This window comes from Arachis hypogaea, chromosome 8 (assembly GCF_003086295.3).
Source record: "Arachis hypogaea cultivar Tifrunner chromosome 8, arahy.Tifrunner.gnm2.J5K5, whole genome shotgun sequence".
Lineage (NCBI taxonomy): Eukaryota > Viridiplantae > Streptophyta > Magnoliopsida > Fabales > Fabaceae > Arachis > Arachis hypogaea.
Window position 1 is genome coordinate 47,257,129 of NC_092043.1, and position 18,474 is coordinate 47,275,602.

Here is an 18,474-nt window from a genome sequence, read left to right on the forward strand (position 1 = left end):
TTTTTTTAAATTTTTGACTCATGAAAAGTAGTGGTAATATTAATGTATAGTGCAATTTTTAAAATTAAAACACAACTTTCTAAATAGCTATTTAGAAACTTATAGAGAAGTTAAAAAAATGATTTTTCGCATAATACTATTATTTTTTATCACATTTCTATACAATAAGTACTTTTAGAACTAAAAATCTAAATACAAAATAACTTATTTATAAGCTACTTTTAATATAGTCATTTATTGTTTAAACTGCTTTCTTAAAAGTAACTTAATTAAGCTGTTCATCCAAACTGGACTTTAATGTTCCTTAACAATAAAAGTTTAATTGTAGACTAAATACCCATTTTGATCCTTGAGATTCACACGATTGTCTATTTTGGTCCCTAAAATTTAAAATTACCTATATTAGTCCTCCAGATTTAAGTTTAGGCACCAATATAGTCTTTCGACTCTTTCCGCTAATGACTAGGCAAACGGAATGCTCAGATGACACCCATTCAATAACCATGGAAGTATACTCATAGGACTTCTCCTTATTGTTTTTTCCTATAAAAAAACGTAACAAATTTCACAATATTTCATAAAAGAAAAATTGAAGTAACAAAATATTTCTAACTAAAAACTTTATAAAAATATAAAATCATTTACAAATTTTAGAACATAGAAATTTATTTTCAGGTTTAATAAAATTTTAGGAACTTCAAGACTAAATCGATTAGTATTTTGTATCTCTAAAAATCTCTCATGAGTAATTTGTCTATTTACTCATGATGATTTGTGTAAATTAAAATTATAATTTATATTTATAAATATTTAATAAATTACAAATTACAAATCAAATAAATTATAATTTATACTTATAAATATTTAAAATACTAATAAATTTATCTATAAAAAAATAAATTTAATGTGATACTATTCTAATAATAATAAAATTATTCAAAATTTTTTAATTACTTTTCTTATCCTAACTCTAATATAAAAATGTACAAGTCTTAATTAAATGTCAAAAAACTATAAAAAAAGAGTTTAGAATAGACATTATAAGTTTTATAAGTTATCATCTAGAATAAACTAAATTGTGTAAAGGAAGTTATTACGAAAATAATAATAGGAGAAAGAACTGGAAGAATGAATTGTGTGAAGGGAGAAGAGGTAGACTCTACGAATAATGTAAAGAATAATGTAAAGGTGAAATAGGTCGTCGAACTAAACAATGAGAAGGTTGGGTTTTAATTGGATCAATAGATAATGAATCAAAGCCATAAGGAAGAGAAATATTATGGAGGTTAAGGTTAGTGATTGGGCTTCATATGATATGTGAGTTAAAATTTGTCGTGAAGGGGAAGGACATTTTATTGAAGGCAATATTTTTGGAAATTGAAAATTCTTTTTGCAGCAAAAAAATTATTTGATAAAAATAAATAAATAATGTATAGATAGATATTATCATTGATTTTGATAATAAATAAAAATATATATATATATATATATATATATATATATATATATATAATAAGAGCAATAACCAATTTTAAAATTCAATACAAAAGGATGGATATATATTAAGTATAATAAAATGAAAAAAAAATGATAACATATGAAGAATACATAAAGAGTACATAGAGTACAAAAGAAAAATTAAAAACTCGTATTTTACAATTTTTTTTGTTTTTATTTCACTATTCTTAACTTTTTTATTAATCAGTGTTTCGCTGCGATTATGTGTCTCTTCCTACTATTTATAAGTGAAGTTATTTAAGTGTCAAACAAATAAAATCTGTTATTTCAATTTAAATTTATGTAATTAATTAGACAATTAACTGTTGTTATCGTATGACTGTGGAGGAGATTTTGATAAGATGTCAAGTGATTCAAGTAATCAAGTTTTGGGATTTGGTAAGAATATTGTCCTCAGCAACGATCACTTCTGAATGATTCTTTTACAAAAGAAAAAAGAGGGACAAAGAGTTCTATTGAAAATTCCCTCCCAACGAAGAGGATGAGGAGTAAGACGAGAAAAAAAGATTAAGATCAAGAGAGATGGAAAGAGTTAAATCAAGACAAACAAAAAAATAGGAATAATTAATGTCTGATTCCTTCTTTCTAGTTTTAGCCAAGACGTATTAATAGTTTTTTTATTGATTCTGATTTTATATCGTTTTACTTCTAGATTGGTAAGTATATTATTTTATTTTTGAAGAGTATCTCCATTTTTTCTGATTATAACATTCTACTTAGAAAAACTAAGAATTTATAAATGTTCCATATATTGGACTTAAGATAGTGATTTTTCAGCTTTTAAGAAATTCATTGTGTATTTTTGGATTAACGTTTGTAAATAGAGATTTGTATAAAATTAATTTTATAAAATTAATTTTATTTAAGAGTAAATTAGTACCAATGTAATTTATATTTAGTAATTTTTATTAAAAATAAATTATAATAAATTAAATATTATTTGGAGTACATTATTTAAAATTATTTTTAGATTAAAAATTATAAAAAAATATAAATATTTAAATAAATTTTAATATTCTTTAAGTACTTCTAGTACTCTTTAGTATTTTAATAGTATTAATATAAACATAATATAAAACAAAAAAATATTCCATACAAAAAAATAGCAATAACAATAAAAAAAATTCATATAAAAAAATTTATAAAAAATAATAATATATATAAGAGAGTATTAAAAAAAAAATATTATAAAAAAACAACAAATATATGAATAGTGAAGGACATCATCATAAAAAATAATTTTAATCCAACTTAAAAAAATAAATATAAAAATTAGAATTTATAATTTTTGATAAACATAAATTTTAAAAAATAAAAAGAATTACTAAACATCAAAATAAAACATTCCATAAACTCAAATATATATATTATTTACGATACAAAATCAAGCACACCCTACAGGTTTGTTGTTTCGTGCACGTCCTTTTAAGTGAATTACACTGTGTTGCATCTATTGACTATTCTGATTCCACTGCAGCTCATATGGCCAAATTTGCGGCAGCAAAGATTGAGGTTAGGGGTGTTGATGATCCGATCCGATTTCGAAGGCTCGGTCTATTTTCGAATTTTTTAAGAACTAATTTAGTATAATTTTATTGGGTCTAGGGTTGGGTAAGAGTCTCAAAAATAAATTTATTATTATTTCAGGTCGGGTTCGAGTTATAGTTTGGGTCACCTAAATTCGATTTGGTGATCCGGTTATCATACACAATTAATATTTTGTGTTATTAGTAATGTATAATATCTATTTTATGTGGAATTTAAATATTGTAAACATTAATATTTTGTGTTATTAGTCATTATAAGACTATAAATTAATGTTTTATATTTAAAATGCATAAAACTTTAGACTAATGCATAATATTGTGTTATTTGTACTGATTTAAATATTTGGTGTTATTAGATAATATTAGTATTGATTGTGGTTATGCTTTAATTTTAGGAAAGGGTTGGTTCTTGTTATATTTTTTTAAGTGAATTTTATCATGTCAAATAATGGTTGGAGTTTTGAAAATTTGGATATTTTCACATGCTAGTTTATAAGAAAGTAATATTAACGGCCCGATTTCACCCCGGTATAATTGTGACTCAAAAATATGTAAATTTTATCGGGTTTAAGGTCGAATTCAGATCTAGCAAATAGATTCTATATATTTCGAGTCGAGTTTGAATTACATTAAATCCAGTTTCATCCTGTCCATCAACATCCCTAATTGAGGCTGCAAATACTGATTGACTCGTTTTTTGTTCTGTATCTCATTAAAAGTTTAATACCAAAGCTAATGATTGTCTATTTGCCTAAGTACGATACATAATCTTCTTTTATATGTATTATTTAGTATTAGTTTGTATTAATTTTTTGAGTAAAAAGGTTTTTTTTAATAAAATAATTTTAATCTCTATTTCGTTCGACACGCGTGTATATTATATCTAACCGTGTCTTAATAAAAAATAAAATTTTTTTTTGATATACTTAAACACACATAAATATCATCACGTGTCAGCATGTTCAGTCTTATTTTTAACATATATTCTTGAAATAAATTTAGATATAATATATTATTATTTATTAAAACAAAAAATATTTTAAATACTTAATATAATTAAAATAAGACATTAAAAATAATAAAAAAAATTTATATTTTAATATCAATAAAATATCAAAATATTAATTTATCTTTTAATTTATACTTTATATTTTATATGTATGCTTATCCCGTATCTTATAAGATTTTAATATTCGCCATGTCTCGTATCCTTGTCAATGTCCGTACATTATAGATATTTAAATTTTTTTTTAAAAAGTCTATCTAAATATATAATAATTTTGTCTAATAAAAATTTTTTTTTTAAAAGATAAAAAATAAGTATTTTTTCAAAAGTCAATTCAAATTGACTTCGTACTAATTTGAATTTCCTTTTTTGAATAACAAAAAAAAATTATTTTAAAGGGTAAAGTATTAAATTGGTTCTCTCTCCGTGTAGACATAATTCTGTTTTGGTCTTTAAGGTTTAAAGTGTCCTATTTAAATTTAAAAAAATTTCATTTAACTTCAATGTAATCTTACCATAAAATTAAAGTTAAATAATTAATGAAATGTCTTATATAAGAACAATACAAAAATAAGGTCGATAATATAAAAAACAAATACCAACTCTAAAAACATAAAATTAACCAAAAAATATTAATATATTTATTTATCATTCAACTTAGTTCTATAAAAAAAAAAAAAAACTCATTCATAAAAAATGCAGAACAAAAATAATTTTAACAGAAAGTGGGGACAGAAAAGCTTGCGTAGAAATTTCAGCAGGAACCGAAAGTCAAACAGTTGTGGCCAAATGTGTTCAATTTGGGAGTTGGAAGTTGGACTTTGTATCAAGTTTGGTGTATGCTTGGGTGTCTATAGAAAGTTGTCTAATTTATTAAAAAAAATAAATATTAATATTTAATTTAAAAAATATAAAAATAAATAATTTTTAAATATTTAAAACTTACCTTAAAAGGTAATTTCGGCAAATTTGGCACCACATTTATAGACATGGAGAATTGGCCATTAAGTTTATTTGGGTGTTTCATCATGTTGATATAGAGTTAAACTCCAAAATAGTCTTTGAGATTGACTTTTTACACTAAAATTGTTCTTGAAATTTCAATTGCACTAATTACGTTTCTAAAATTGAAAAAAATGTACTATATTAATCCCTAACCTATTTTTCATTAACGACGTGATGACATGGCATGATGACGTGGACTGTAAGTGACACGTGTCACTTCATGATTTGGCCACGTGTAATGATATGATGATGTAGTGACCAGTGACACGTGGCATGTTAACGTAGATGGTTGTGCCACGTGTCCGGTTGTGCCACGTGTCACAACAGTATCCGTCCACGTGTCATCCATTATGTTATCGTTGTATATGCACCAAATTAGTCCCTTACTTTGCATTAAGTGACTCATTTTAGTCCTTGAAATTGAATGTCGTGTACCAAACTAGTCCCTTCACCAATTTTTTCTCATTTTTTTCGATAAATTCAAAATTCTCAATATTTTTTAATGCATTAATTTCAATTCTATTTTTTCACATGTTCTTAAAATAAAAGTGTTTTTATAAAATATTTTTTCTCTTGCGAATACCCTAATCATCGACTTGGAGTTGACGTGAAGGCTTTTCAAACACCTTCACTACCATCTCTGACCTCTTTCAGTACTTTTATAAAATATTTTTTTCTTGCGGATATCTCTAATAGCCGCCGTCTTGGAGTTGACGTGAAGGCATTTCAAGCTTCCCTCATTATCATCTCCGATCTCTTTCGTCTAGACTGGAGAGGTCAAAGGTGGTAGTGAGGATGCTTGAAGTTCCTTCAATCTAGTTCATTTATACATAACGAAAACGTGTATTTCATAAAAAAAGAGTTTATTTTAATTATTAATTTCTTGTTAAAAACACATATTTTTTATGAAAAAATTGTGTCTAATCAATCATATAATTATTTTTTTATAATAACATACTTATATATTACAAAATTTATCAATATTAAATTATTAAAAAATTATATAATTAAAACTAAAATCTTAAAAATTTTTATAAAAGCACTTGTATTTAAACAATATATGAAAAAATAGAATTGAAATTAGTATATCCAAGATATTAAAATTTTAAATTTAAAAAAATGAGAAAAAATTGGTGAAGGGACTAGTTTGGTGCACGACATTCAATTTCAAGGACTAAAATGAGTCACTTAATGTAAAGTGAGGGACTAATTTGGTGCATATACAATGATGGCATAATAGATGACACGTGGATGAATACTGATGCGACACATGGCACAACCAGACACGTAGCCAAATAACATTGTGACACGTGGCACAACCATCTACGTCAGCATACCGCGTGTCACTGGTCACCACATCATCATATCATTACACGTGGCCAAACCATGAAGTGACACATGTCACTTACAGTCTACGTCATCATGTCATGTCATCATTTCGTTAATGAAAAATAGGTTAGGGACTAATATGGTGCATTTTTTTCAATCTCAGAAACGTAATTGGTGCAATTGAAATCTCAAAAACGATTTTAGTGCAAAATGCCAATCTCAGAGACCATTTCGAAGTTTAACTCTGTTGATACATTTAGCTACATTGTATATTATCTTTATTCGAATATCAAACTACCACAAAAGCTGTTGTTCCACGGATATTTTTTCTTTTACAATCGTTTTTGCTTACATACCTATCTTCTTCCTCTCTTGTAGCACTTAATGCCATATGATCTTCTAACACTAACCTAATTAGTAAATAAAAAAAATATGTGTTTGAATTTTTAGTTTTTAAAAATGATGAAGTATTTTAAAAACACCTATATATTCTTTTAAAAGATAATTAAGATTTTTTAAAATTAAAAAATTTAATATAATTTTTTATATTAATAAATATTTAAAATTTATTTATTCTATTATATTTATTATTTATTTATTAATAATATATTAAAATAAAATACAAGGTAGTCTCTAGATGTATTGTTAATTTCTTTATTTTCTATCATAATGTTATGTAGGATTTAGTAGCTCTAAATTCGTTTTTAAGCTTTTATTTTCCTTTCTTCAACTATAATAAAAAACAAAAAGAAATTATAAAAATCATCATGAAACCTTTCATTAAAATTATGAAACTGTTACAAAGAATAAAATTCAATGTAAATCAATGTAATAATTTCATCTTAATCTCCCATTAAATTTTTGAAATGTTACATCTTAAAATAATTCACTGTATAATTACTATATCCTACATTGATCTTAAGAAAACAAAATTTTTAACATGCCACTAAAATTATCAAATATTACAAGAAATTAAAATTAAATGTACAAATTCTTTTAAGATTTCACAAAAGTTAGAAAGTTAAAATAATCAATCTACTTTAAATATAATTAAAAATAACATAATTATATATTATATAATAAGATATTACAACGACAACTATAACGGTCATAAATAACAAAAAACAATATAAATGTATGTACATTTAAATACATATTTTTATTTTTATAATCTTATTGTGTTTTATTCTTCTTTTTTTTTTAAAAAAAATATGAAAGGAAGCTTTCAAATTCATTCTTAACTTCTTAGATTTCTAGCATGACGTCAGTTTGAGTGGCTCCAAATTTATTCTTAAATTCCTAAGCTTTTATCTTTTATCTTCTATTTTTGTATTATATAAAGAATTCTTATTATAGAATTCTTTTTAACCTTAACTTTTCATGTTCTCTTATACTTTATTTTTATGTAGGTTATATATTGCTTTTAATATTAATGTTAACTTTTTTTTAATAGGTATAAATTTGATTAAAATCTAATTTCTTTTCTTCTTCTTTCATATTCATCCCTCATTCTTATATTTACTATATAAATCAATATTCATTTCACACATTTTCTTTATCTTCTCACATAAACTCACACCTCTTTTTCTTCTTTCTTCTTTCTTCTTTCTTTTCATTTATACTAATTTTTTGCACAACTGAAATTTGGTTGATAAACATAGTTTTTATTTTTATTTTTTAAACTTACTAAACATATGTATTAGGTCATTGTGCGATTGTATTCATTAGCTTTTCTACTTCTTTGTGTAATGATATTTATAATAAGTTATATAATGTATTTGTCGCTTATATATTACTTAATTTTTTTCAACAATTTATATTTTCTTTAAATATTTTAATTATAATAATATTGTTAAAAATACATATTGTTATGATTCATGAAAATTAAAATTAAAAAATTGAATGTCCTTTTTAATTATTAAAATATTAATAATATTTATATTTATGTTTTATCTAATAGTTTTATTATTGTATTATAGTATTTAATAATATTATTAATAATATTAATATTAATAATAGCATTTTAATAGTATTCAATTAATAGAAATGAAGGTACAAGAAAGATGTCTAAAGAATGAAAGTTTTTAGATATATCACTCATGACTTGACTTCTAACTTTTATGAATACCAACTCAAAAATAAAGTAGCCAAATATAATCTATCTATTTATTAGTAATATATTAAAACAGAATCTAAAGTAGTCTCTACATATATGTTAATCTTCTAACTTTAATTTTACTATTATGCTAGTCAGTTTTAAGTGACTAATTAGTACATATTATTTAATTAAATTACTTTTTAATCCTTCTATTTTCTATTTGAAATACTTTTAAATTTTTTTACAAAAACTCGCAACCTCTTAATTGAGTATGGAGAGACTATGCCATTTGAGCTATTACTCATTGGCAACAAAAGACCCTGTTATTCTATATCATCCATTGCAATAACATAGAAAATTTATATTACCATAAAGAATAATATCTATATAATCAATCTAGTATGATCTTATAATTTCACACACTAATTGAGCTAATTCTACAAAAAAAAAATTATAATATAAAAAATATTTATATTAATGATCTAAATTCTAATATTGCATATTTTATTTAAAAAAATTATTTTATGAATTTTTTATTTATCTAATCTGTCTATCTATCTATCAATTTATTTATAATGTATAGAAAATAGATATTAAATAATAACACAATAAACACTTGAGATATTAGATAACTTCTAATATTTTCACATAAATATTTTAGTCCAAACATTTAAGTGGAGAAAAACAAAACAAGCATTACCAACAGGTAGTAACACAACAAAAAGGAAAACACCAAAAGAAAAAAAAAATTAACTAGAAAACTATAATACTGAGCAACTTTTTTTAAGTTACTACTTAATATATTTCAACCTTTAATAATTTTAAATATATTCATACATGATTAAATAAAAAATACACTATTATATTATCTATTACAATTATTCGATTAAATTCTTCATATGAATATATACTATTTTAAAAATATAATAAAAAAAACATTAAGTAAAAAACTAAAAATTATAATTCAAATTCTCCGCGCGAGTCAACATTTAGTATCTATTAAAGTCTTCTAAATTTTCAGAGTAATTTCACCATATACTACCATTGTACCCTATGCATATGAAATCTACTTCTATTTTGTAAAGTTTAGGAAACGAAACTGTTACAAATTTTGTAAACTCATTTTTTTAAAAAGGGTTTAATTACTTTGTTGGTTTCTATAATCTCGCAAAATTTTCAATTATACATCTATACTTTTTTTTTTTTTAATTGGGTCTCTGCACCAATTTTTTTTAATTAGATCCCTCTTGACAGTAATTAGTTTAATTGTGTAGAGATCCAATTAAAAAAAAAATTGATGCAGAAATCTAAATAATAGAAAAAAAAGTGTAGAGACCCAATTAAAAAAATTTAATGCAAGGACTTAATTTAAAAAAAAATATAAAGACTTAATTAAAAATTTGGCGGACCAGTAATAAACCTAAAAAATTGAAGAAAGAAAGATAAAGAACTTAAAAAATACAAACTTCATCAAACCCACGTTAGCAGGCAAAATTATGAAGGTTGATGGTTGGTTCCTAAGTCAACAAAGACTTTGAATTATGGAGTTCTTGTAGATTGGCAATTTGGCATTGGTCTACTAGATCATTCATTGTCAATTGAATGCCAGAATGTGGGACAGCTTAAACGTGTTTGATTTTGGGAAGTTGGAAAACTATCTTAAGGGACATACATAGATTGATGTCCAAAATAAACAGAGCTTGGAATTCAATGGGTGTTCTTCTTCCCATGGTTATGGCTGCTTATATACTTGTTTCCTCTGTCACAGCTTCTATGGCAGTTAATGATTCCATTGGTCTTTCCCAGTACATGAGTGATGGTGAGACCTTAGTGTCCAAAAATGGATTATTTGAGCTTGGATTCTTCAGACCCGGTAACTCGACCAAGTGTTACTTGGGGATCTGGTACAAGAAAATGGCCATGCATGCTGTTGTTTGGGTTGCTAACAGGGTTAACCCCATCAATGGTTTCTCACACTACAACAAACAAGGCTTTTCGCAACGGTCAAAAACTGTTGCCATAGATTGAAAAACCGTTCCCTAAACTTTAGGCAACGCTTTGGCAACGATTTTTTTACCTGTGGTATATGCGGCCGTTGCCAATGCTCAAAGGCAACGGTTTTTTACCTAAGGCAACGGTAACCAAAAAACCGTTGCCAAAGTTATTGGTATAGGCAACGGTTTTGAAACAAAATTTTAAACAACGGTTTCAAACCGTTACTCGAAATGCAACGGTTTTAAATCGTTCTTTTTCATGATACAACGGTTTAAAACCGTACATGAATAGGCAACGGTTTTAAACTGTGGTAGTTTTGTTATCCACAACAGCAACGGTTTTAAAGCATTACCGTTGGTACCGTTTTTTGGTAACGATTTTTGAACCGTTGCCATTTTATAGTTGTCTAAGACAACGGTTTAAAAACGTTACCATTGGTGTCATTTTTTGGCAACGGTTTTAACACTGTTGTCCTTTGTAACTTTTGACAACAGTTTTTTGTAATATATAATTTTTTATTTCCAATAGTAGTTTTCTCGTGAATCAAATTAATTTCATTTTTTTTTAATTATTTAGAGTCAATAAATAATCTAAACTATTTGAATAAAGTCACTAAAGAAAAATAATTGAACATTTTCCATCAAATTTGACTTATAAAAATTGTTGTAAGATCCACAATCACATTCAAAATACCACAATATATATACTATCATGACAACCTCGAACTATATCATCTAATGTTGCAAAAAATATAACAAAGAAGAGTTGAACTAGCTAAGTAACAAATAGATTTATCATCATGTCCGATCCACAAGTTCATGACTTTTACTCTGTAACATTTGCTCTTAAAAGTTTGACCTTAATGAAGTTCGATTTCCCCTTCAACATAGTTTTCCTGTAAAAAAAGAAAAAAAAAATCAAATATAAAACTACTAATAATGTCTACTAAAATTAGCATAATAAGGCCATCATCATCATTGCTCAACCAAAACAAGACATGAAATCAGCCATTAACAAGGATAAAACAGCACTCTACAATTTGAAACCGTTCATTCCAGGCATCAGCAGCAACCAAAAAGTTCAACCTAAATCCACTACAAATCAGATATAACTTCCTAACCACCTATAATCCACTAAGCATGCATAACTAAACTGACTAATTTAACAAAAACTGAACAAACTAATTAAACTAAGAAAATGTAAACAGGGAAATAAATTGAGAACCTGTAGAAGAAGCAGAAACAGAAAATGGCAAGAGGAGGGAGAATGGAGGCAGAGCAGTGTCGACCCAGAGGCGGCTACTGGTGGCGCACGGTGGAGGATGAGCGCAGAAACAGGGGAACAGTGGCGTTTTTGTTCTGTTTCCGAAGACAGGGGAGGGCAAAAATGGAAGAAGAAGAAAAGAGGAGAAAGGGAAAGAAGGAGGTGTTTTCTTCACTATTGTCTCTATACAAAGATACTGATTATATACCATCCCTCTTATTGATTTAATTTATAAGATATTTAATTGAAAAAAAAAAAGAACAAATTAAAGTAACCTATTGAGTTGAATTTGGTCATGAAACAAAACTAAAGTAACAAATTACCAAATTCAATTCACAAATTGGAATTCAATTAACACAAATTTTTAGAAATTTCGGCAACATTCTGGCAGTAAATAGGACATTTCTGAATTTAAACAAACAGCAAAATCAACCCATATGAACTCACTAGAATCAAATCAGCACTAATCAGCACTAAAATCAAACGGCAGCAAGCGAAAATGGCAATCAGCAGCAATATAAAAATTAGCATAATAAGGCCATCATCATCATTGCTCAATCAAAATAAGGCATGAAATCAGCCATTAACAAGGATAAAACAGTACTGTCAACTAAAATAAAAGACATGGACATATGTTTTAGACTAACTATAAATGATTTTTTCAATCAAGAGCTTATTGCATCTAAAGAATTTCTAGAAGTCAACCACTGCACACATATTCAAAAGAGAACATCTCAACTAATCATGAGACTAACAATTTGTATCTAACAAACTATGCAAAGAAGCTTAGGCAATCAATTAATCAGTAAATTTTCTTCACTATTATCTCTTTTTCTGGTTTTAAAGAGACAAACTAAAATAGCAACAAAGAATAAAAATACAAGTAATTCATAACCAGATTTTTTAACAAAAAATTCACTTTAAAAACCAGTTTTTAGAAAAATGGATAAGCAGTTAAGCACAATAGAAAGAAGGAAACTATTACTAAATCCCCCTTTTAAGCACTAAAAAAAAATAGAAAGAAAAATCCCTTTAGTCCTTTACTACATGTTATCATGCATATTGCCACATCCTTTTAAATCCCTATTTTCTTTTTCTAGGTAGAATAATACTATTGAAACCACACAAAAATATAATGTAAGGAAATCAATCAAGTTTAGTAACACAGAAATCTAGAACACAATGCACTAACAAAACGTGTTCATCTTCAAATAGATAGCATCATCATATGTTTCTTCTACTACACTCTATCCCCAAGAAAAAATCTAAAACAATTAGTACAATGATGAGTTTTGCTAACTAGAACTCAAATTAATGAACAATGCACAAACAGTTTTTGAACAATACAAATTTGAACAATGCACAAATGGCCAAATATAAATTTCCCTTTCTATCTAATTAGCCAAATAAAGCCTCAAAACAGTTTTTGAACAATGCACAAAATAGTCAATGCAATGAAATAATTAAAAAAATATCTTAACTCTTTTATTCAATATTTTTAGAACATTTTTTAGCTGAATCCATTAGTCAGGGTTAGTGTTAATCAACATAGTAATCAAGAAAGTGCTTGTCCTTGCTGGTGCCAGCACTGATAACCTTTTTTATTAAATGCAAAGTAAAAGGGATTATTAATTCTCACTAATGACATGGTTGACAAAATTCTTTGCTGTGTTTTGAATTAAATTGTTGATCTTTTGATTGAATGCATGCCACGTCATTGATATTATTTTCTTTATGTTAACACTTTAGACTTGTTGCCTAATCTATCATAATTGTTATTGTAGAACTAAACACTGTTTTAAAATTGTGCTTCTTGTTGTTGTTATTATTGTTATTTAGATAACCATTCTTCTAGAGGATTCATTGAAACATTCAGTTACTCTTTAGCATATGTTGGGTAATTTAGGCAGCACATACATATAATTAATTTTATTTCTTCTTGTGGTCTAAATAAAAATAAAGTGGAATTAGCCCCTGCTATATTTCTATCTAATCTTATAATCTTCATATACAGATACTGATATATTATAGTTTTAGATGGAAATAAATTTGCTACAGGGAATGCTAAATGTGGCAGAAGATTAGGCATTCATGATGAGTTTTGCTAACTTCATATCCCTAAGAAAAAATCAAAAACAATTGAAGGTCTTTTATATAAAATTTAGTTCTGATGAAGTTTCAGAACAGAACCCATGACCAAAATAAAAGTTTTGCTACCTTAAATAACAGACTAACCTAAGCCCCAGGTTCATTTCACAAGTACGCAGTCCAAATTCAAACCAGAACAGAAACTCAGTCAACATTCAACACTCATCTTGCTCATGTTCACAAACATCACCACTTTCCACAGCCAACAAAAATACCCAACAGCCAATCAATCCCTAACTAAGCAACAGAAATCAAAGAAGAAGACCACTTACCACAGATGACAACCCACAAACGGCCAATGCAGCGAAGCAGCAGCAGCAGCAAAGCACAATCCACAATCAGCCAAGACAGTGAAGCAGAAGCAGCGAGGTAGAAACAGAACAGGGGAGAAGCAAGGACGCCGTGGAGAAGCGGTGAAGCCTCGGAGAGGGGAGAAGCAGCGACGCCGCGGAGAGACTCAGCGACGCTGGGAAGAAGGAGGCAGCGATGCCGGGAAGAATGCAGCGATGATGATGGTGCGACGATGGTGAGTGGCGATTTGGGGCTTCTTGGTGACTTGCGAGATAAGAGACTACAACTAAGAGCAACACCAAAGACATTTTAGAAGCAGAATAAATGAAATTCTAAGATAAAGTTGTGCTGGAGGTACTTAAATTCAATGGAAGATGTAAAGCTCACTGCTCACCAAAGAATCAACAATCTGTTCCATTGTGTCATGGCAAAAGCATTTATCTACAATTTCAATCCTGAAGAAAATGAAACGTAGAAAAAAGGGCTATCTTAAACTGTGAATCAGAATATAAGAAACAAAGTTAGTAAAGAGAGCATCTAAACAGCTATAGGAATTTTTCATTTTCAGAGAACCAGTTTCCAAAACAAAATCAGAACAACATTAGACATGTATCTTCTCAACACACTCTTGCAGACTACAGCATACACATATCAACATGTTCTACCTTACTATCGTAAAATCAAGAAGAGGCACAACCAGTCACACATTTAATCTACAACCAAAATCCATTACATATGAAGCATTCAACTATTCGTAACAATCCAGTAAACTTTTCAGGCATTCAAAGTTTAAAATATTTAATTTAATAAAATATTCCCTACCTCGATGTCACAACTCGTGAAAATCACTAAACACAGCAGCTCCATCAGTGGTTCCAATACCAGCTCCCATGAGAGCAGCAGTGGTGATTCTGGGCAGCTCCAGTGCTGGTTCCCGGCGGCTGAGGAGTCTGGCAACTTGCAGAACCTAGAGGCGAGGCAGAACAGAGCCGTTTTCCTCAAATCCCAAGTAGCAGCTTCCCTGTTTCCTTTTCCATTCACGTTCCTCTCCATGGCCACGGTGAAACAACGGCGGCACGCAGCGGCTCTCCATCCTCCACGTGACCTTTTCTCCTTACAGACGCGACAACGAGGCTGGCACCATCAATCAACAACGACAAATGCTCCTTGCGACTTTATGGATGGCGATGGGATTGAACGGCGGCATAGCCAGGATGCAACGGCGGTGGCTCCCTTTCCCTGGCCCCTGGCTCATGCGTAGTTCTTTCTCTCCGCAACATGAAAGTGACGGAAATGGAAGCTTCTGTGACAAAAACGCAAGCGACGGCGACTGCAGCGGCTCAGTGACCCCTCGACGGCTCCTTCTCCTTTCTCGCACGATGATGGCGACCGCTCAACGGAGGCGACGACGCAGTGGCGTTGCGGGGTTGGCGCGGCTTCTCTTCACCGTCCCTCACTCTCCCTTTGCGGACTCTCTTTCTCCTTCGGGCTTGGCAACGACGGCGACGGCGGCACCTAACCCGCCGGCGTCGTCCTCTTCTCCTTCCTCCTCTCTTGTCTCTGTGTGTGTATGTGTTACGCTTATGAGTGGGGGTTGTGTGCTCAGTGAGGGGGGTGTTTAGGGTTTTGGAATTTGGAAATTAGGGTTTTTTATTTAATTTGGGAATTTAGAGTTAGGAATGAGAGATTTTATAAAAGGATATAGATAAAATACATATTTTGATAAAAATGGGTGGATAGAAATATAAAATAATAATTTTAAAATCTAATATACTATATTAAAATTATTTAAAAATATTATTTATTAATTTATTGCTGAATTCAAATAATTATTTTTAACAAAAAATATATATTTTTTATAACAAAATAATTATTTATAATAAAAATATATAATATTTATTATAAATTTATTTTAATTTTATTTTTTCAAAAATAATATTTGTTATATATTTGTTATATAATAATCAATAATAGATATATAATATTTATTTTAAAATTATTTTAATTATATTTCTTTATATTAATATTTATTATATATTTATAATAAAAATATATAATATTTATTATAAATTTATTTTAGCTTTATGTGTTCAAAATATAATATTTTTTATATATTTATAATAATATATAATATTTATAATAAATTTATTTTAATTTTATTTTTTTAAAATAATATTTGTTATTTATTTATAACAATAGTTTTTGAGTATTTTATAAACTTAGTATTTATAGAAAAAATAGTTTCAATTTATATAATTATTTGAAATTATTTTTATTATATTGTTTAATTTGTATAATTATTTAAATAATATTAGAAAATGGTTGTTTCATAAATAATTGTTGTAATGGTTGTAAAACCGTTCTTTAAAATAGTCAAAGAGAACGGTTTTATTTTGTTACTATAGCATAATGAAAAAATGAACTTCAACAACAACACTGTAAAAACTGTTGTCTAAGACCATCTAATGGAACGGTTTTAAAGTGTAGCATTTCGGCAACGGTTTTAATGCGTTTCTTTTGTACAATTCTTTAAACAACAATAAAAAACCGTTGCTTAAAGCCAAATCATGGTAACGGTTATAAAACCGTTCTTTAAAATAGTCAAAGAGAACGGTTTTAATTTGTTGCTAGAAATTGATGAAAAACCGAATTCAACAGTAACACTTTAAAAAACCGTTGTCTAAACCTATCTAAGAGAACGGTTTTAAGGCGTTGCAAAATTTGGCGTTGCTAAAGGCCATATTTGTTGTAGTGTCAGGAAAATTAACAATGGACAACACCGGAAATCTTATCCTTAAAAACAATGGCTCAGTTGTTTGGAGCACGGCCTCTCAAAGAGAACCACGGAATCCGGTAGCACAGCTCATGGACAGTGGCAATCTTGTGATATGGAATGGTGGAGGTGCAGAGTCAGATGACATTTTGTGGCAAAGCTTTGACTATCCAACTGATACATATTTGCCAGGCATGAAGATAGGAAGGGATCTTCGAAATGGTTCGGATTGGCGATTAACATCTTGGAAGAGTGTAGATGATCCTTCTCCAGGTAACTTCTCTTGGGGGTTAGCCCTCAGTGATTATCCTGAGTTTGCCATCATGAATGGAACCAAAAAGCTCTCTCGGATCGGACCTTGGAATGGCATGTATTTTAGTGGATTGCCAAATGTAAGTGTTGACCCTGTTATTGAATTCAATTATGTGGCCAACCAGAACGAGATATACTACACCTCTAGCTCCAAGAATGATTCTATCATCTCCAGAGTTGTAATAAACCAAACAAGTAAAGCGTATACTCGGTATGTCTGGGTGGAAAAGACTCAAACTTGGAGTGTTTTTGAGTCACTGCCTAGTGATGTCTGTGATAATTATGGCCATTGCGGAGCCTATGGGGGTTGCATGGCCACAGGAGCTCCAGTTTGCCTGTGTTTAAGAGGTTTCAGGCCCAAGTCACCAGAAGCTTGGAACTCATCAAACTGGGCTCAAGTATGTGTCCGCAATGAACCATTAAGCTGCACTAGCATTGGTGAAGGCACTGGCATCGCTGAAAGCACTGATGAATTTGTCAAATACACAGGCTTGAAACTACCAGATACTCAGCATACTAGGCTAGTTGAGAATGTTGATATACATAGCTGCAGTGCTTTGTGCTTGAATAATTGTTCTTGTATGGCTTATACTAATTCTGACATAAGTGGCGGAGGTAGTGGCTGCGTCATGTGGTTCGGCAATCTAATTGACATCAAACTGTTTGAATCTGGTGGGCAAGATCTATACATCCGAATGCCTGCTTCCAAGTTAGGTATGCAGCAAAAGTACATCTTTCTTTAAAGTTTCTTCAGTCATTCTAAAATATCTTTCAAGATTTGTGTTTCAAAAATGCTAATTGCAGACAAAAATCAGCCATTATGATGTATTTGAGTATAAATACATGTTTAGTTTAACTCATTTTTAATGTGTATTTTGTATTTAGTTCTATATTCTATACGGTAGCTGATTTTGGTGTACACTTAGTTAGTATAGTTGTTTTTGTTTGAACTGGGATTTAACTTAAACTTTTGTTTTTATGTTTGGCAAATATCAAGTTTCCAACCATGAAGAACTTCACTTGAGCAAGAATAAAGTGATAACTGCTAGCACCGTTGCTGCAATTTGTGGGACGTTCTTACTTTGTGTGTATGTTATATATAGATTTCGAAGGAACAGTAATGGTAACTACTTTCTTTTCATTCAAATCTCTGAAGGCATCACATTTCTATGTAAATCTTTTTTAAATT

At 28.7% G+C, this 18,474-nt stretch overlaps 1 protein-coding gene across 1 annotated transcript; it reads right to left on the reverse strand.

The window, feature by feature from the left end:
- Nucleotides 1-11,121: 11,121 nt before the first annotated feature.
- On the reverse strand, nucleotides 11,122-15,916 carry LOC114924333 (uncharacterized). Its single transcript, XM_072201539.1, has 4 exons — nucleotides 15,023-15,916; nucleotides 14,595-14,655; nucleotides 14,182-14,486; nucleotides 11,122-11,393 (listed from the first exon to the last, which is right to left on the reverse strand). The coding sequence occupies exons 2-4, from the start codon at nucleotides 14,624-14,626 to the stop codon at nucleotides 11,380-11,382; spliced, it is 351 nt and encodes a 116-aa protein (XP_072057640.1). The 5' UTR covers nucleotides 14,627-14,655; nucleotides 15,023-15,916; the 3' UTR covers nucleotides 11,122-11,379.
- Nucleotides 15,917-18,474: the final 2,558 nt, after the last annotated feature.

What these genes read in the sequence shown, in the direction of transcription:
- LOC114924333 (XM_072201539.1), bottom strand. Translation starts at nt 14,626, where the DNA reads ATGACACAATGGAACAGATTGTTGATTCTTTG. An exon ending in AACAGATTGTTGATTCTTTG is followed by an intron (nt 14,487 to 14,594) that starts GTGAGCAGTGAG and finishes TGTTGCTCTTAG; the next exon opens with TTGTAGTCTCTTATCTCGCA.